The sequence below is a fragment of the Marmota flaviventris genome, chromosome 1 (genome assembly GCF_047511675.1).
Source record: "Marmota flaviventris isolate mMarFla1 chromosome 1, mMarFla1.hap1, whole genome shotgun sequence".
NCBI classification, from domain to species: Eukaryota; Metazoa; Chordata; class Mammalia; order Rodentia; family Sciuridae; genus Marmota; species Marmota flaviventris.
Genome location: NC_092498.1, coordinates 93,879,964 through 93,900,680, shown reverse-complemented (window position 1 = coordinate 93,900,680; position 20,717 = coordinate 93,879,964). Strand labels below are relative to the sequence as shown.

The 20,717-nt window shown below is 37.0% G+C and overlaps 2 protein-coding genes, 1 long non-coding RNA gene and 1 pseudogene across 3 annotated transcripts in view; 2 read left to right on the top strand and 2 right to left on the bottom strand.

The window, feature by feature from the left end:
- Positions 1-1,673: 1,673 nt before the first annotated feature.
- On the bottom strand, positions 1,674-20,340 carry LOC139706353 (uncharacterized). The gene is made up of 4 exons (XR_011707918.1): positions 20,200-20,340; positions 6,276-6,358; positions 5,108-5,143; positions 1,674-1,945 (listed from the first exon to the last, which is right to left on the bottom strand). It is a non-coding gene; the product is annotated as an uncharacterized lncRNA (long non-coding RNA).
- Positions 15,043-16,649, bottom strand: LOC114096151 (acidic leucine-rich nuclear phosphoprotein 32 family member E pseudogene; annotated as a pseudogene).
- Positions 18,843-20,060, top strand: LOC139702801 (uncharacterized). The gene is made up of 4 exons (XM_071605114.1): positions 18,843-18,932; positions 19,042-19,184; positions 19,216-19,529; positions 19,730-20,060. Exons 1-4 carry the CDS (start codon positions 18,843-18,845, stop codon positions 19,894-19,896), a joined length of 714 nt encoding a protein of 237 aa, XP_071461215.1. The 3' UTR covers positions 19,897-20,060.
- The window catches only part of Herpud2 (HERPUD family member 2), a 41,691-nt gene continuing 40,959 nt past the window's right edge, over positions 19,986-20,717 (top strand). Inside the window, exon 1 of the mRNA XM_027939635.2 lies at positions 19,986-20,143. Coding sequence (XP_027795436.1) covers positions 19,997-20,143 — 147 coding nt within the window. The 5' untranslated portion in view covers positions 19,986-19,996. The remainder of the gene's footprint in view (positions 20,144-20,717) is intronic.

Below are 20,717 nucleotides of genomic sequence, written 5' to 3'. Positions count from 1 at the left end.
TGTGTGTGTGTGTGTGTGTGTGTGTGTGTGTGTGGTGCTGGGAGTTGAACCCAAGTCCTCAAAATGCTAAGCAAGCACTCTGCTGCTGAACAGCCTCAATTACATATTTTATTTAAAATTTTATTGACATAATTCTATTTATGGATGAAGAACATTATACATTAAGACCCATTCAAGACTTAAGTAACCCAAATGCAAGCTGATGTCCTGACATTTTTGAGGTGTAGCCACTTCACAAAACTTCATTCCAAAAAACAAATCTGATTACAGAAGCTTTTGGAGATAATGAAGCTCTGAGGTGAGTGTGGCTGTGGCCATTTGGCTCTCACACTCTGGAAATATCCTTGTTACTAGTACTGTTGACATATGTGATAGGAAAGAAATCTGATCTACCCCAAGGCTATATGACAGGGTTATGTTGGATTTATCTTTTCTTGGTAGAATGGTAGTGGAGATTCACAGTCTCTCTTTCTCCCTCTCTCTCTCTCCTTCTCTCTCTTTCTCTCTCTGATCAGCCTGACAGATTTTAAAAATCCTTATCCCTTGTCCAGAGAACTCCGTAAATTACAGAATATTAAATTATGCCCAAACCTGGTATCCAAAATTCTGTATTACTTCCTCCTCCTCATCTATTTGAATGTATTTAAAACTATGTATTCTCCAACTTGTAACTCTATCTTTCCCAACAGGGTGAACTTGATATTTAAATTCCAGTTTCTTACTTAGAGTTCTGTCATCTACACCAAATTCTGTGTTTAGTTACTCTATTTATAGTTCACAGAATCAGAAATATGTTCTCTAATTTCACTGCTGTTTGAATTCAAAGTCCTTTCATCTGATTCCACTATTCATTAGTTTCTCTGAACAGATAAGTAAACTGTTCTTAGCCTACATTAAAGTAAGTGAATATTAAACTCAAGTTTTTCATTATATTCATATTTTGAGGCCCATCAAACATTTATGTTAAATTTCTAGAATTCCTTTTTTCTGATGGAATGATTTTGGGTTAAAGTAGAAGGTTTTTTTTTTTTTTTAAACAATGACTTTCATTCAAAAATTATCAACCTAGCAAATGAGAGGGAGCAGCAAAATAAATTAATAAATAAAAATAGGGCTGGGAGATTATGAAAGAAATCAAGAACACAGATGAAAGTGATGGGTTTGGAGCATGGAAATCAAATTAAAAGAAGGTAGGATGGAGAAAAATTCATCCTAACAAATTGCAGATTTAATGGCATCCAGAAATGCAAATTGAAGCCAAATTTCTAAATTATGGTTTGTTCCAAGGTTTGATCTGTGATCCTAGAGAGAGTTAGCTTTAAATGTCCCTACCCAGGGGCCAGTTCTACATCTTTGTGGGAGATACTTTTTTTTTTTTTCTCTTACCAGACACAATGACATTCATTACTTGCTATCTGCAATGCAGTTTTCTACTTTTCTAAAGGGAGAACATACTATGTCCCTGTCTCACAGTGACTTTTTTTTCTTGAGTTATTTTATCATAGCCCTCTGAAATTGGTAGCTATGAAAATAGCCAACGTGTACGAATGAAAAAAAAAATTCTGATTTAAAATTGGCATAGGAAATGATGGGATGGTAAAGAATGGTAAAGAAACAAAGATTTCCTCTCCTCTCCTTGTCAAATCAAATGTCTTATTATCGAAGAATGCAAGACAATATTGCATACATGGGCAGAACTGTTTCTAAATAAAATGTCCGGCATGAAAAAGCTGCATCTGTTCCTAATTAAGCATTCTGTAAATAAAGCTTTGCTCTTCATGTCTTGTTTTCCTTGAAAACTTCCATCAGAGATAGTAAATGGTGTGAAGCAGTGGAGACACCCAGCGGCTAGTGCGGTTAACCACAGCAACAGCTTATTTCTTGGTGCACTGTTTCCTGTTTTGTATGTGTCCATTTCCTCTTGAAAAGATGACACCGAGTATCTCTAAACAGAAATTTAATAATTTAGTAATAAATATGAAATCCATGACTTGAATCTCACTCACAAATTAGGTCTTAGTCTAAAAGATGAAAGAATGTGTGAAAAAGCAATATTTTAAATTAGTATAAAGGAAAAACAACTTTCAATCCCGCCTAATTTATTTTTTAAAAATATAGTTTTTGTAAGACATGAAGGTAAGTTTCTTTTTTTAAGTACTAATTTCAATTTAGGAAAAATTGTATATAAAGACTGACACTTGAAACTTGAAATTAAAACTTAAAATTTGAAAATGTCTGACACCACTGAAATTTTCAACAAATAAAATACATTAACATTTTAAAATATAGGACTGTGGGACTGGGGTTGTGGCTCAGTGATAGAGTGCTTGTCTAGCATGCGTGAGGCACTGGGTTCAATTCTCAGCACCACATAAAAATTTAAAAAAGGTTATTGTTATTGTGTCCACCTACAACTAAAACAAATATTAAAAAATATATAGGACTGTGAAAAGAACTGGTATATTTTATTTAAAAAATAAAAAGAAAATAATGTTGAGAAATAATGACAAGACTTGATGCTGGGTGAAGGAATAAATGAATGTTAAACATTTTTTTGAGTCTGGTAGGGTGGCTCATGACTGTAATCCCAGTGGCTCAGGACTGAGACAGGAGGATTGTGAGTTCAAAGCCAGCCTCGGCAATTTAGCAAGGCCCTAAGCAACTTAGTGAGATCCTGACGCAAAATTTAAAAATAGAAAGGAAAGAAAAAAAATAATAAGGCCTGGGGATGTGGGTGGCTCAATAGTAAAGCACCCCAGTATCAACCCCCCCATTTTTTTTTGAAGAGCGCTTTTCTCCTTATCAAAACAGTGAAACAAGTTAATTTAAAAAATTAGACAACATAGATCAACAAAAAGAAGTAAAGGCCAGGCACAGTGGCTCAGGAGACTGAAGCATGAGGATTGCAAGTTCAAAACCAGCCTCAGCATCTTAGCAACTCAGCAAGACCATGTCTCTAAATAAAATACAAAAAAAGGCAGGGGATGTGCCTCAGTGGTAAAGTGCCCCTGGGTTCAGTCCCTGGTACAAAAAAAAAAAAAAAAAGTCAAATGCTTACTACAATTTCATTCTTAATACTTTGGTTCATATATTTCCAGAAAATTTCCTTATACATAGATAATTTTTCAAGTAAAAAGGATTTACCTGAATGGTGTTGAAAACCTTTAAGAGATGGAGGTTAGTGGGAGATTTTAGGTCATTATGGGCATGCCTATGAAGAGTATTATTCGAACCAGGGTGTGTGTGTGTGTGTGTGTGTGTGTGTGTCTGTCTTTTTTGTACATCAGGTAAATGGTCTTCCTCTATCACATCCTCCAGCTATAATATATTGCGCTGCCACAGGCCCAAAGGAATAAGGCCAATCAGTTATGGAGTGAAATCTTTAAAACTGTAAGCTGAAGCAAACCTTTTTTCTTTTCAAGTCCATTATCTCAAGTATTTTATTGTAGTAATGCAGAACTGACAAATGTAACAGTTTTTTGGCATTGCCTTTTTCTCCTTATGTTATGAACAACCTCTATATCAATATCTATTCATCTATACATAATTTAAGAATACATATAGTATTTCATTATATGGCTGTACTATACTTAATTTAACAAAATCTTTACTGTCAAATACTTCCTCTCTTCCTCACTGTCCCTTCCTTTTTTTTTTTTTTTTTTGCAGTACTGGTATTGAATCCAAGGATACTTTACTGCTGAGCAAAATCCTCAGCCCTTTTTATTTCCTTGTTTTTAAAATTTTGAGACTAGGTCTTTACTAAGGTGTTAAGTCTGTGCTCCTCCTGCCTCAGCCTTTCAAGTAGCTGGGATTATAGATATATGCCATCTTGTTTAGCACATGCCTTTTAAAGATAGCATGTGCCTTTTAAGAATAGTTTAATAATTATTAATTATGACATAACATAGAGAAAAGTACATATAATTTTACATACACTTTATTTGGGGGGAGGGAGGAATTTAGGGTAATTTATTTCCAGCTTAGCTAACTCCACATAATGCAGATCCAGTACATTGTACTCGTTACATGAAAACATCCTCTTCTCAATGAGAAACCAGCAATGTCCAAACCTTAACTTTAGCGATTTAACAAGTTATTTGTGGATTGAAACCAGAAAAACTATACAAAACCAAGGTTTCAAATTTAGTTTCCATTTTTTTCCTCATCCAGGAACACAGTGCTTTGCACACCAGATAGGTTCATCAATATTGCCAAGTTTAATTTAATTGAATAGTTGACAACCAATAATCAAGTACTTGACCTACATATATATTTTAACAAACAGTATAAAACAGTGTAACCACCATCCAGGTCATGAAATAGAACATTATAATCCCCTAGGATACATATAGCCCTTTCCTGATTGTAGTCCTCTTTTGGGGAATTTGATATCTATTACCAAATTACTTCCCAGAAATGCATTTGTTAGCACTCCTGCAAGACTATATCAGGTGTCTATCTTAGAGAATGGCTGTGAAATAACTTGCAATCAATAGTCAATACGAACAAACAACCCAACAAGTTATATGGAGTGTCACATTGGCATTGGTACAATTGTACTTTTATTTCTAAACAATATTTGAAAATATAATTCATTTTTGAATTTTAGTTTACTGTGGCTGCCTATGATATTTAGCACAGTACCAGGCATTTTTGGCTTATAATGACCTGAATAGGAAGCTCCCCCTACCAAGTCATAATCTAACGTAAGAGGGTCAAACCTAAAGGCACCCTATGGGTCTTATTAGAAAAGGAATGGAATGCATTTCACAAAGCATTCTCACAGTTACCTTGCTTTTTTCCTTAGGTTGTTCACCTCTAGGGGTCAGATTGAGGCAATGCTGGTATTTGATGTAGGTTTAAGAGGAAAAGTATCCTAGAGTCAAAGAGCAGAGCTTTTACTGGTGTGGGTCTCCAAACTGTATGCCTATAAATATCTGATGTATGTATTATGCATGTTTGAATGTATATTTAGATATATGATGTATGTGGGTCTGTACATATTTATGTCTTACACAGTTAGAATTAATTTTCCTTCCTCAAACCATATATATCAATTAAAAAAGAAGTTAGTGGGGATGTGACTCAGTGGTAGAGGGCTTGCCTAGCATGCATGAAGCCCTTAGTTCAATCACCATCACTGCAAAAGAAAAAAATGTTAGTCATATTTCTTAGAAAAAATTAGTCTGACTTATGAGCTTGGCTTGACTAACAAGGACAGTCAGAATCCTTCAATGAGATCTGATACATGAAAGCCATAAGTCTTAAAGATATAAGTTTGAGGTTAACAGTAGTTATTTTTCCCTGCTTTGGAGAAGCCCTTCAAGGAACAGTACCAGTATATCATTTGGAGATAAGCAGGTTGGGGAAAAGGAACTCCTGGATCTAGTCATGTCTTTTTGATAGTTAGCTTACTGTTTCTTGCAATGCAATGAACTAAATGATACATAATCAGCAAATTTTAAAGTTTTGGATGACCACATGTTTTATATTAACAGCTTGACTAAAGCAAGTTAAAGTAAATAATACCCATTCTTATGGTTATTTCAAGATAAATTTCAATTGATTAAAAAAATGCAATGACTAATGTATAATGAGTGATAAATGTTCATATACTTTGACTTACTAATTTTTCCTGGTAATATATTTCAAGAATAAGGGATTAAACATACCAAGATGTCTATAGGAACATTATTTTTATAATAACAGTTGTGAACCCACAAATCTAATATTTGAGAAAAAGATAAAAAATTATGGCATGTTTATTATTTTTTGAAACTCTATTTCTAACAAATATGGCTATACATAAATACAATGGAAAAAAAGAGTTTACAAATTCACTTTTAAGTGAAAAAGGAATTTCTAAAATTGTGTATGTATACTATTATTACAACATTATAAAACTATATGCATTAATTGATTACATATACACATATAATGGAAATTGGAAGACAGGAGGAAATAAGAATAGTGGTTGCCTTAGGTCAACGAGTATACAATTAGACTGAAAGTTCTACAAATTTTAAAATGTTTTAATTTAAAAGAAAATCATAGCTGATAAACAATCCCCTGAAATAATCTAAAAATGGTTTCTGTTGATCAGTCAAAATGAGATCATATCTTCATAATGGAGGTTTCTAAAGGAATTTTGAAAAAACTGGAGAACCAATATATAAATGGTGAGGATCAAAAAATATTGTATCTCACAGAAATTTGAGAAAAAAACCAATGTAAACTTAAAATTTTTCTTTCCTTTCTTTAAGCTTACTTACTGCTTTAGGTTCCTTGGGATCTTCACAAATATTATTAGGAGGAAGCTTCAAAGTTTCCCCTTCCTGAAGTAGTATGATCTGAGCTGCAATTTGGGGCAAGAGTGAAGGAAAGATGGTTATGTCAACTAAAGAATGACTTTAATAGGTACAAAAGAAGAGATATGAGCATATTATAAGAGTTTCCAGTCACATGGGTAATAACAATAACTATATTAAAATTCTGAGTTTGTCAGAGAAGGAACTGGCAGGAAAATGGCCTGTGTTATTGCCAATCACAAAATGAAAAAGTGGTTAAGAGATAAGAATTAGGTACAATACTGAATCTTATGGCTGTTTATTTTGCTGGGTGAATAACAAGCAAGTTTACAGTCAATCCGGATGTTGCTTTCAGCTTTGTGAATTTCCTAGCAGATGTCTGAAGAGTGACGTCTCTCCATTGCTTTTGAACTTTGTCCCTGTGGAATTCTGTGGTTTCATTGCTTAGCTCTTTTTTGCTAAGTCTCTTCAATATGACCCAGACTCTCCCAGACACTCTGGTATCATACCCAAGATAGAGGACATGAAATAGTTATTCAAAGCCCCTACAAAACTGTAGCTGGAAGTGAGGTTAAATAGAAATACATAGGAAAATACCATAAAATTGTAAGATTTTTATGTCAATAGCTCTACTAATTACTAACAGGGTGACCATGAGCAAATTATTTCTCTACAGCTCATTTTTCCTCTCTGTAAAGTAAGTACTGTCATTCAATCAATAATATTTGTTGTTATTATCCAAAAAAGGATTGTATGGAGGCAATAATGGTGTAAAAATAACTAAGACATAGTATTTAACCTAAGGGACCTCATGGTGTAGTGAGACGGACTTTTTTTTTTTAATATTTTTTTAGTTGTTGCTGGACCTTTATTTTATTTATTTATATGTGGTGCTGAGAATTGAACCCAGTGCCTCACACATGCTATGCAAGCGCTCTACCACTGAGCTACAACTCCAGCCAGTGAAACAGACTTAATGAAGACTTTATTAAAGAAGTAATTATCATATGTTCAATGCAATATTTGATTTTACATGAAAGCACACAGAAAGCATTTAAGGAGGGGGCAGAAGTTTTAAAGTGGCCTTCAGGATTTATCCTGAAGTGAATCAAAGAGATCATCATATAACAACACCTAATGAACTCCAAATTTGAAATAGGCATTCCACCAATGTTAAGTTGCTTTGTCTTCATTCTGGAGTGATCTTAGTTACATGTTCTTGCAACAGAATTGAGCATTTTTGCACTGGGCAATATCAAAGTTGTGAAACCTAAATCTCTTCAGGGAGATAACGTCTGCGTTCTTTAGGAATGATTGTTCCAAAGACTATGCTTGGGAGAGAAAGCTCTCCTATTACTTTGTAAACCCTGGAATGTAGCAAGTTTTCTTAGTCAAAGCTAGCTGGCTTTTTAAGAAATTTAACCTAGTTTACAAACCCTAGGGAGTCATGAAGAGCAGTATTCAGAGAAAGACCCAAGAAGGGGAAAAATTGTGAACTCAGCCAAGATTTTTTTCTCCAAGAACTTTGGCCCTTTTCTTTGACCAGTTATGTAAATTTTTAAAAAGCGTTATGTGTGTTTTTGAAAAACAATTTTTCAAGATAATAAAGAAATATAAAAATCTGTATGTGTAGATTGTTGAATGCTTGGCATGAATGGATGAAGTAGGTTTCTGGTGTATAGTCTTTGAAGCAATTTACCTGTCATTTCCCCCTTTCTCACCCACATCAGTCTCTTTCCCTACTGGATGACCTGAGTCTCAACTGGGCCTCCAGAAAGGCAGTATAGAAGGTGTTAATGAAGATATAATCTGGGGGAAATGTGAGGAAAAGTTGGAAAAGACTACGGGAAGGAAGAATCACGTCAAATTACTGTTTATCTTTTGCAAATGGGCTGAGATATCAACTTACATCATTTCTCTTATTTTCTTCTGCTTTTGGATGAGACATAAGGTAGCTGGGCATGCAGAAGGGTCTGTGACACCCCTGTTACCCTATTTTGTGTTTATAGTCACTGTGTGCTTGTCTTAATATCTCCAAAACTTCTTGAAGTCAAGTATATTTTACTATTCCTATGTCCTCTATTGTAGTTACTGGCACAACTATTAATATAAATTGGATATAATCGGATATAATTGTAGCTTATACTACATCCTATGAAACAGATCACCATCTTTTTGGGTGCTGTCTCCCAATTCTAGACATAATTAGGAGGTCTATCATAATGGCAGCATTCCTTAAGACATATCTGGTCTATAAAGGAAAGCAACCACTGAGATTTATAAGGATGTATGTGCTCCACTCGCTAATGTCCTCTTCAATGCCTTAGAGATGGGATTATCTTCTGGGCCTTCTCATGGAATAGTGGAGGGGGTGGGTGTCTATGTAGTTAACATGTGCTATAGTTTAACATTCCTGTCTCCTTAAGCCCTTGGATTCCTTTCTCCACATCATGCCAGTAAAGCTCTGGCATCTCAGATGTGGGCTACCACTGAGTCCAAACTTCAGTCAACCAATCAATAAATTGTGAGAGCCATTCTTAGCCACATGAGCAAACACATTAGACCTATAATCTCTAGCAAGTGTACCCATAAGCACAATATGGTGTTATATTTCACCCTTTTCTCTTTTTCTAATACTCTTAGAGTAGACTTCCATGCACATTCCCCAGATTTCTGACATATATTTGTTAAGTCTTGTGATTCTTTTGGTGTATGAGCTAGTTTTTCCTGGATTGTAGTGTATACCTGTCTCTGTGGAATACACTGAGATTTAACCCCAGTATTGATACAGTGGCAATAGCAGGTAGTTATGATGGGTCTTGAGAGTAAGGAACATCCCCTTTTAAAATTTTGCTCTGACGCTAGGTGTAGTGATGCATGCCTATAATCCCAGAGGCTTGGGAGACTGAAGCAGAAGTATTGCAAGTTCAAAGCCAGTCTTAGCAACATAGCAAAGCCCTGTCTTAAAATAAAAAATAAAAACAGGCTGGAGATATGGATTAGTGGTTAAGTGCAACTGGGTTAAATCCCTTGATATAGGGAGAAAAAAAAAGAATACTGAATGAGGTTATCACTGAGTTTTTGAAGAAAAGAGGCTTATTTCCAGAGGGTAAGCTACATTCATCAATAGGGAATGCTTAAGGTGATGTAGAGTTTAAAGATTTTTATTTTCATTGGGTCCAAGTAGATGTCCCTATTCTAATTTTCAGAATCCTGCCCTAACTGTCACATGAAAACTTTTATAGGATTATGAATTCAATTGTTTCTATAATTCAGCAATATTTAAAATAAAATTTTGCAGCTCGCGCATTGCGAATGCTTATAGTCCCAGCATTTGTCGGGCTGAGGCAGTAGAATCACTTGAGCCTAGAAGTTTGAAACTAGCCTGGGCAACATAGTTAGAACTCATCTCAACACAAACAAAAAAACGACACACAAAATAAAATTTTATGTTTGATTTTCAATGAAAACACCCTGATGTCTTTAAGTACTAAAAGATCCTTTTACACTTATCATGGAAGCCTTCTGTTCTTAGATTGTGACTTGAGCTGAGAGCTGAAAGATGCGAGTTTGGCATCTTATTTTTATAAAGGCTCGAGATCATTCACAAGAATCTATCCCATGCCACTGTCCCTGTAGTCATATTGATTGACATTATGATAAAGTGCAGCAAACATTTGCTTTAGTTGGTACATAATCATAATCAGAAAGTAACACCCCCATAAGCCATCATTTTCTAGCATCTCATTTGTTACTGGTTGGGGTTAGGGAAGGAAGCTTAGTTGAAACCAATTTTCAAATTCTATCTTTGTGTGTCTATTTCCTGGGACCACTCTTGATACCAATTCTGTATCAGTTGAGGTCCAGTCAAGAGACAGAAACCACACAATGTTTTAAACATGCAAGGTTAAGTATAAAGAATCATTACTTAGAATTAGAGTAATAAGGGGATAACTAGAAAGGAACAAAGAATATTCTAAAGAATTAAAGAATAACAGAGAGATCAGCCACAACCCTTAGGGTTAAGATAGGCAGTTACTGCTGAAGTCCAGTGAGTGTGGCTCACTGGATGTCAGAGAAATTGTGTTAGGGTTCAAAGCCACCTAAAGAGTGTGAAGAGATGCTGTTTATGGAGGTTGTATTCAGGGTATTCTGCTGCAAAGCCATTTGAGGGGGTTTTAGAGGAAACTGTTCATAGGCTTTGCTTGCAAATTTGCACAAGAGGGTTGCTGGTTAAGTTGTTCATGAAGTGGTGCTACACACAACTGGTCATTGGGCACTGGTGGAACTGGGTTCTGCAGAAGCAAGGAATGCTATTAGAACTGAATTCACATTCATTGTAGGGGCCTGCCTAAATTATCCAGGTAATATCCCAGTCTCCTCTTCTTCCAGTGTCTCTCTACTGCCCTCTACTGATGAAGCTTAATGTCACACCAGCTGGAAAATGTCACACTCATGCTGCAGTGAAAACTTTATAGGACTTAACTCTACAAAGCAAGCAAATAAGGGTATATTTGGAACATTGAAAAAATAATTTTATAATTGGCTCAATGAAAGGCCCATTACCTTTAACTGGAAAAAAATCTCAAAATGATTACTGATTTTCATTGTGGGCTCTGAAAGTCCTTTTAAAAAATATTTTTTAGTTGTAGTTGGACACAATATCTTTACTTTACTTATTTATTTTTATGTGGTGCTGAGAATCAAACCCAGGGTCTCGCATGTGCAAGGTGAGTGCTCTACTGCTGAGCAGCAACCCCAGCCCCTGGACACAATATCTTTATTTTATTTATTTTTATGTGGTGCTAGGCAAGCACTCTACCACTGAGCCACAATCCCAGCCCTACAAATAGCCTTTTTGAAGAGCTGATAAAAGCCATGGACACTTCCTCTGGATAAATACATTTAGATCAGTGAGATTATAGAAATTGATGGCACACAGGGGTGTTATGATTATGATTATGGGCCAACTAAAGCAAATATTTGCTGCACTTGACCATACATACACACACAGTCCTATAGACAATTCAGGGGTATGCATATTCTGGATGTCTGTCTCTGAAGCTAGATTAAGAATTCCCTGGATTAGGGCAGCAACTCTTCCTAAAATTTGTTTCAATTTAGTGACATATTCTTAACTGTATTTGAAAGTAGGGTAGGAAATGTAAGATCTACAAATTCTACTAAACTGTGTTTGCTTTTTAGCAACAAAGACAGCAAACATTTGAAAAATATAGCCAATATTTCTAAATTTGGAGGTAGAAAATTGATGAAAAGTCTTTGGGAGAAGAGAGGCTGAATGCCAGTGGAAGGGCAGGCAGTTGTGAAATAATTGCAATATTGGCATTGGGATTAGGACAAGGATAGTCATAAACAGAAGGCAAGAGTTACCTATTATCACCTGCCATGCTTTGGTAAGATATATGGTAGCTTGCTTCCAATATGGGACCAGTGGCCCTTAATTCCTGTTATTCATACATATTTTCTTCCCACATTGACTCAGGGCTGATCTGTGTGACCCAAAGAGCACATTATAGATGACAATATGTGATTTATGAAATTATATTAAGGTCTCTTAGATCTCTTGTCCTGGGTGAATCTAGATGCTATGTTGTGAGGACCCTCAAGCAGTCCCATAAAGAGGCCATGTGGGGAGGAACTGAGGCATCACATCAAAAATTAGCACTAATTTGCCATTGTTATGAGTGAGCCACCTGGAGGGTAGATTTCTAGTACTAATTCAGTCTTGAAGATGACCCAATATTAGCTGGAATTTTGATTGCATGCCATGAGAGATTCAAACTAGAACTACAGTTCAGCTGCTTCCCAAGTTTCTGACCCACAATTTTTTTGAGGTAATTTATTTTGCAACCAATACATTCTTTTAGGTCAAAATTCTCAAAAGGTGAAAAATAGAAAGGATTTGTGTGTTTTATTGCACACACATACACACACACTTGCCTCCAGCCACATTTCTGGTCAGTGAGATGCTATTTTGCTACAATATTCTCTAAGCATTATAAATCACTGGATTGAAATCGCCAGAGAAATTAGAAGCTTCTGTCTTAATCAAATGATCACTGTAAATACTGACTAGAAATACAGTTCCTGAGAAGCAGTAAATCCAACTGTCAAACCAGCTTATTCATGTTTCTATTAATATAGAAACTGATTGAAATGTAGATGCATCATTATGGAAGCTATTCTAGGGAAATCACAAAATGTCTGAACTACTATATGTACCAAAATTTATGAGTTATTATAAACTAGTGTGTCCAAAGGTGTCACTATTCTGAGAGATCTGGAAATCATTCTCAAGGCTGGTTGAAGGATTCAGGGCTGTTTTGTCTGAAAAAGGCATGCAAGGCACTTAATGTTTATTTGAAGGGAATAAGGGGAGACATATTTTGGACTGGTCAAGAGAGGAAGGGTAGACCTAAATACAAATGATTGGAATACAGATTTCAACTCATAATGATTATGGCTGTTTAACAATTGATCATGCTGCAGTGAAAACTAGGGTGCTTCTTCTTCCTGGAAAGGTTTAAACAAAGATTGGCTCATGGTCCTTCAGATAAATGGGAAGAGAGATTCTGGTAGTATTTGAAAGAGTGATCTAGATGGCCTCTAAGGTTATTCTTGAAAGTCTTTTCATCTTGAATGTTTCATATTATCCATGAATATTTTTAAATGAGAAAGTTCAGTGTAATGGAAAGACTGAGTATTACAATAGAATCAAAACTATATTTAAAAATTAATAGTTGTGTGACTTTGTGTAACAGACACCCTTTCTGAGCTTCAGTATCCTAACTACTGTTTTGAAACAGGGTTGTTTTGAAAATTCATTAAATGACATATCACTCAAAACACATATTTGGCATTTAAGGCATGCACAGTATGCTTCTTCTCCCTTCTTCTTTTTTTTAAGGAGATGTGGTCTTTCTATGTTGCTCGGGCTGGTCTTAAGTTTCTGAGTTCAAGTGATTCCCTGGTTTTAGCCTCATGAATAGCTAAAACTCCAGGCATAGCCACTCCATGTGGCTCTTCCTTCCATTTTCTATAAGATGGTTTAAATCAAACATCTGGGACCAATTAAGATTTTTAAAGTACAGTGTTGAAATAAACTAGTTTTCATAGGGTTCCACTGTTGGTTTTCATTTTTTAAAAACAATACACTTGATTGAGATTTGATTAGATGCTTCGTGGCACAGCATCTTAAGAAATGAAAAGAAGGGAGAAAGTGGAAATGGAAGGAATCAGAAGCCAGATGGCCAACATCACCTCTGAAATCTGCAACTGCAAGATCATCACTTGATTAAAGCCTTTTATCCCAAGACAGCAGTCAAACAAACAAATGAAGAAACTCAAATATATCAACACCAAAAGAGCATTTAGCTTCCTGGAAGGTACTCCAAATTTTAGTAAGAAAATTTCACTAACAAACACTTGATTTTCTTTGAATTTTTAAAAGAATCTGGAATCTCATAGAATGAATCACTACGTGCTTTTCTAGCCATTGTCTTTCTTACCTTGATGATTAAAAGAATTAGAAATAAACACTCCACAAACACTGGAAATCACGTTTTATTATTTATAAGTAATTTTCTTCAAATTTCTCATTTACCTTGTTAACGAAGACAGCTACCCAAATGGGCAGAAATTACCCTGAGTTAATAAAATAGTTTCCATGAATTGCATAGTTAATACTATTTAGGTACATTTATTACTATCACAATTTTTTTTTTGTTGTTGTTCTTAACATTCAAAAACACAGTTGCACAAAAGTATTAATCTCAAAGTTTAAGGAGAGATTCTTAAAGAACTTAACGCACTATATACATACTGCAATACAAAAAGCATTAAAATAGGACCCCAAACTTCTACAAAATATAACCCCTCCCTTACTTATTTGCATGAAAATACCACCCACAAAGCTAAATAAGTTCTTAAAAGTTATCTGGAGGTTCATGTGTTGTTTTCAAACCAAAGAACTCTAATTTTGATCACACAATAAGATGATTGATAAGAAAGTCAATATATAGATTCCATTTTAAAAAAGTATTTTATAATCTGGGCATAGTATGTAATGAAAATTCTTAGAAAAGCAGGGCATATCAATTGCTAAAAATTAGGAGAAAAAAAGTTAATCTTTTGTACTTTCTGATTCCCCTACTAAATTTATTCCAAGCGTTTTATTTCAGTCAGTTGTGCAACTGTTTTAGTTTCTCCACAAATAACCTTTAAAACGCCAAGTCATACATTTTAAACTAAAAAAAACAAGCAGCAGCAGTACTATACTCATAATTTAGATGTGTCCCAACAGAGAAGAATAGCTTCAATTAGTTTCCTGAAACCAACTTTTAAAAACTTTACAAATATTCAAAACAAAGAAAAAATGTTTAGATAGTCAAGAAGAACAAAGCAATTACCATGAACATGGAAGCTCCATGACAAAAATAGAGATGTACTTGTCTATTCACTATATTTTATTTAGTAACCATGTAAGTAAGCACATACTCATACTTATCCCAAATATTCTTCTATTTTAATGGACATTCACTTGAAAATAAGTCTTAATTTTAATATTTAATCCCAAATATTTTTCCAACTGCCTACAATATTCCAATTAAATGCTAAATCTGGTAATGCTTTAAAACTATAGGAAAACTAAAAGGCCTACCCAGAAAAATTTTAAAAACTGTGCAGGGGTGGTATCCAAATAATTTGGGATGCTAACTTAAAAATTGACTTAAATGTCTCATTAATTATCAACAGGCAATGAACACTGATGCTAATTCAAAAACCCTACCCTGTCCTTTACTTTCTTCATCCTACTTATATGGTCTTAAGTGTTATCAGTCAAGAAAGATTTACAATAAGCAGAACTTGCTGCCTAAAATTGTATCAATAACAATATTTGTATCTCATAAAATTCTCAGTTTCTTCCACTCTGTTTAAAACCCAGAGAGATCTGAAAAGGTGGTTGAAGTATAAGGCTTTTATAAGGTTTTCTGGGTATACAGAAGTTCCCAGCTTTCTTCTGGGATATAGAGAGGGGAGTCAACAAGAAGGGAAGGTGATCATAAAGAAATCGAAGAGAGGAAAAAAATGCACATCTAAAACAAAACAAAATAAACAACCATTGGCATGTCATGATCTGCAGCCTAAAGAGCGGGCTCACCTGTGTGTCTCACTTAGGATAGGCAATTTTTCCTTCAGAAATAAAATCTTATCAATCACCACAAAATCCATGAATTATATTACTGATTAGAACCTCCCCCAAATCCACAAACTACATTGCTGAATAGAACCTTTATTATTCTGCTTCTACTTTCCAACTTAATTCATGTGACAAAAAAAAACCACCCGAATATCCTTAGCTATTTAAAAAAAAAAAAAAAAAGTCAATGCCTTCAAAATAAAGATCCCTGGATCATCTCTAAAAAAAATAATCAACTTATTCAAGAGACTACTGTCATTTCATATTACAGATGACTATAATTTCAGTTAATTTATAAATAACTTTAAAATCTTATGAATGAAATGCACCAAACTTCACCTGTGTAAAAGCAATCATGTTTTAATCATGGATTAAAAATTACTAATACAATGAACTTGAACTTGAATTAGAAAAATTAAGCTTCTAAATATAATTGCTAGAGAATATCTTAATGGGGGAGTGTCAATGAAATTTTTTCTCTACATACAATGATCATTAATAGACTAGTAAATCTTAACTGGAATGATAAGGCAAAACTATTAAGAGCACACTTTTCTATAAAAAGTTACACATTATCTTATGTTGGGATAGCTATTGTACATGAAAAAATAAAGATGTAATCACTCTATTGCACACCCAGAAATGCTGGGGAACCTGGTCTTAGAATGATCTAGTCATCTTCTTCTTCTCCCATCATCTTCAGCATGTTGTTTGCTCCCCCTACCCTGCAGACCTTCTTCTTCCTCTTCCTCCTCCTCTTCCCCATCTTCAACATCATCATCATTATCTTCTTCATCCTGAATTTCTTCTTTCATCAAGTAAGAAAGGCCCACTTCTTCTTCTCCCTCTCCCAATTCTGATCCTGCTTCATCTTCATCCTCCTCCTCCTCCTCCTCCTCTTCCTCATATACTTCAGGTGGACCAGCTTCATCTCCATCATCTTCATCTCCATCCTCCTCCTCCTCCTCTTCGGAGTCAGGTGCTTCATTATCCTCCTAATCAAATCCATCTAAGTGGACATTTGTGATCTCACATTTAAACAAGTCAATAAAATAAGTCTTAATTTTAATAGCAATCGTTCTTTCACATTTCACATTTCCAATCTGCAACATGTACATGATTTTTCTTTTTTGGTCTGGTTACTAGGGACTGAACCCAGGGGTTCTCTGCCAATGAGCTACATCACCAGCCCTTTTTTATGTTTTATTTTGAGACTGATTATCCTTGATAAGTTGTTAAAGCAGGCCTCAAACTTTTGATCCTCCTGCCTCAACCCTCAAGTCGTTGGGATTATAGCTGTATGCCACCATACCTAGCATATTAATTAGTTTATAGCAGTCTCTCATCAACTGTTACTATCTTGTATCCCCTCAATAGTGATTATTTCTATCCCAAATTCCAAGTCAAACACTATCAATATTCTGGTGACCACCCTTTCATACATTGTTATAAACACATATATACATATTTTGACAAAAATGGTACATTTATTTTTTATTGTGGCCCATTTCAACAGCATCAGAACATTTTTTAGGTACTTACTCAAGTAGTTATAAAGTTAAAATCATTTTTGTCTGATACTACATGTTCATATATTTCAAATTATTCCACTTTTTTTTTTTTGTATTAGGGATTGAACCCAGAGGCACTTTACCACTGAGCCATATCCCCAGCCCTTTTTATTTTTTATTTTGCGTCAGGGCCTCACTGAATTGCTTAGGGCCTTGTTTAATTGCTGAGGCTGACTTTGAACTTGTGATCCTCCTGCTTTAGTCTCCTGAGTTGCCAGGATTATAGGTTTGTACCATAGAGCCTGGCATTCATTATAATTTTAGTTTTTGTTCACACTAATGAATCTTTGATGGACTCTGCTTTAAATTGTGCCTAACATTGTGAAATGCACTTTCTGTCTTAATAATTGTTTTTATTTATTCATTCATTTATTTATACCACCATATTCTTTGTTATTACTGGAGCAAAGAATTCCTTTTTAAATAATTGCTAGTATACATTTCAATAGCAATGTACATTTTCTCGTGCCAAGTTAAGATGGTCACATCATGTTTAAAGGATTCCTGGAAGTCTGAGTCACAAGCATAAGTGACAGGAGCTGTAGGGATGGAAGAATGATGGTGGTTGAGACTTCTTGGCTTAATAGGAATTTGAGATAAAAAGTTTTAGAAAGGACAGTCAAGGGTTTATATGATGACATGATGTTGCCACTAAGGACCTAGCTTCTGCCATGCTTGGCATGCAGACTTTCTATTCTTCTGCTTGTTATTTCATGCATGGTTGCTGCACCTCTAGCATAACATACCTTCAAAAGACAAATGTAGGATAAGGATGAGTTCTGCTCTATGGAGCTTATCCTAAAAACTTTCCTGGGAACCCCGGTAGTAACTTCAAATTTCATTTCCTTTGCTTGACCTGTGTCATATGGTTGCTCCTAGCTGCAAGGAAATGTGAAAAAGTTAAAAAAAAATTTTTTTTTATTAACCTAGAATGTTAAAGTTCTGTTTGGGTGACAGAGTAAACAAAGAGCAGAGTTTGCTATAGAAAACCCGATCACAGAAAGCTGTGGTCATTCCATGATTGGCAACAAAGGGGATTTCACTTTTATTTCAGAACAGCACTTGGGAGGGTACCGCTAAGATAGGTAAAATGTCCTACCATAAAAAGGTGGTGTGTAATGGGGGAGGAGGATGGAAGGGATCCTGCTGCATTAGCTGCTGACTGGAAATTCTTCCACTTGGTCACTAATCCAGTGGTAGTTTGAAGTCCTTTTTGTATTGAGAAAGAAAAAGACCAACTTCCCCAAATTCCCTGTATTATCAGTTTGCATTCTCCTGTAAGTTGAAGTCTGAAGTAGTGAAAATGCACATTAAACAAACTTAAATTTACTGACTCCTAAACCCATGCAAACAATGCAGAATAAACCAGCAATAAATTGTGGACTCAATCTCTGTTCCTATATCAAACCTATCCTAGTTGCAAGGAATGTGAAAAAGTTTAAATCAACCTCTGTTCCTATATCAAACCTGTAAAACGGAAAAATAATACTATTATCCCTCTTCAAGCCCCATTGTACTGAACACACAGTAGTGGGTATTTGATAAGCACTTGTCAACGTTTGTTAAGAGAACCAAGACGAATTGACGTTTGAGAGACGGCCATACTCCCTAATTATACCTCGCTTTACATGGATAGTTCATTTCCTTTATCAGCATGCAGTTGGGTAGGCAGGACTGTTCCCTAAATGGAGACTCAGAAAGGTTAGCTAGGTTCCCACAAAGCAGAGTGCTCCTTACACGATGTACCCATGGCCTCCCCTCCTGGCACCGTGCTTTGCAGATAGACGACATTTAAAAAATTTTGAGCAGTTTGAGTCAGCATTAGGGAGGGTATTAACTTTAGCAGAGACAACCCATGGGATGAAGAAGCACTTCCTGCACCTCCAGGGTGTGGTCAACAAGATATGCTAACGTCACCTAAATTGGTGTTGGGGGCCAGGGTTGCACCAAGAGCCACCGCATTCAGGCCTCAGCCTACCGCGATGCGCAGCTAGGTTCAGGACGTCCAGTTACCCGCAGTGCAAACACCGCGGGAGGCGGCGGGGCTGACCCGGCCTCGCGCAGGGGCGTTCCGCGCGTGACGCACTTCCGTTCTGCGCCTTCCGGCTTAAAGAGGAGCTGGACCCCGTACACAACAACAACAAAATCTGCGCGCTCGGGGCTGGCGCCGCGGCCGTCGTCCCGCCCTCCTGCCACCTGCCGCCGCCTCCGCCCGAGGGGTCAGTTGGAGAGCCGGGCCGCGCCCTTCGGCCAACTTCTCTGACTGCTACCCGCTCCGCCTCGCGAGACCCGGGGTGGGCCGTGCCGGCCGCCGCGGAGCAGCAAGAAGGGAGCGGCCGCCGCCGAGAACGCCCGCCCAGACTGTGCTGCTGGCCGCCCTGTTGGGCGCGGAGGGCGGCGGTGGCGGGCCCCGCTGCCGTGTCTCAGGTACCCCATTCCCGACTAGCCGCCCTGCGCAGCCCAGCTACTTCCCCAGCCTGCGCGGCGGGGCAGTCGCGTAGGGGCCTTATTGCGTTTCAGGTTGGGGGTCGCTGTAGGGGCGGGGCGGTGACCCTGGTGGTCGCGCCCCCACCCTTCCCATCCTGCTTTCTCATCGCTTTCTCTTTCCCCCCCGCCTCCCTCCACAGTCCGGAGCCAGGCGGAGCCCGGACCTGGCGGGGAGAGCTGCACCCACGGCCGGGCACCCAGACCCCGCCGCCACCACCGCCACCACCGTCTCTGTCCATCCTTGGTACTGGCAATGGCCTTCGTATCGCCCGATGCACTTGTGACTGAATTGAACACAGAATACTAAGAACTCACTTCCGTCCCCATCCTAGCCGCGCCGGCGGTAAACACTTCGGCTCATTAGGGCTCATTGCTGCTCCTCTTTGACCGTCCGACTTTGGGGCACCATGGACCAAAGTGGGATGGAGATTCCTGTGACCCTCATCATTAAAGCACCGAATCAGAAATACAGTGACCAGACTATTAGCTGCTTCTTGAACTGGACCGTGGGGAAACTAAAAACGCATCTATCTAACGTGTACCCTAGCAAACCAGTAAGTGTGCAAAGCCGGGCACAACTGCTCTGACCTGCTATGTTTTTGCCATGTACCTTCCTTCTCCTGGTTCATCCCGTCTCTTCTTGAATAGGTCTCTTTAGTTTTGAGGCTGTGGTTGTCTCCTGAGTGTTCAACCATTATTAATATCTTCCTGATGAAGACCAGTTAATTAGTAAGAGGGTGCAGAAATATCAAGAGACATAAAATTGGCAGATATGGAAAGGGACCGTTTTCCGTAGTCATCAGCCCAAAAGGAGAATGACATGCATTCTTTTTTTTTTTTTAAAGATAAAGAAGTGCTACAGCCCTTCTACACTAGAATTCCATTTTACTCTAAGTACCTCATCCAGAAATTCGTTCATTGTGAAGATAATTTTTTTTTCTTGGAAATAAGTATATGATTCCAAAATTATACTTTAAAGCCTGGGTTTCAAGGAGCAAGTTGTATATTAATTTTCTTCCACCAGCACTCCTTTCTCGTTTTTCTCCTGAAGAGGAAGGACACAGAAATCTCTTTAATTTAGAATAGTCCTTCCAACCCTCTGTCCACCTCCCAACCATTTAGTATCTT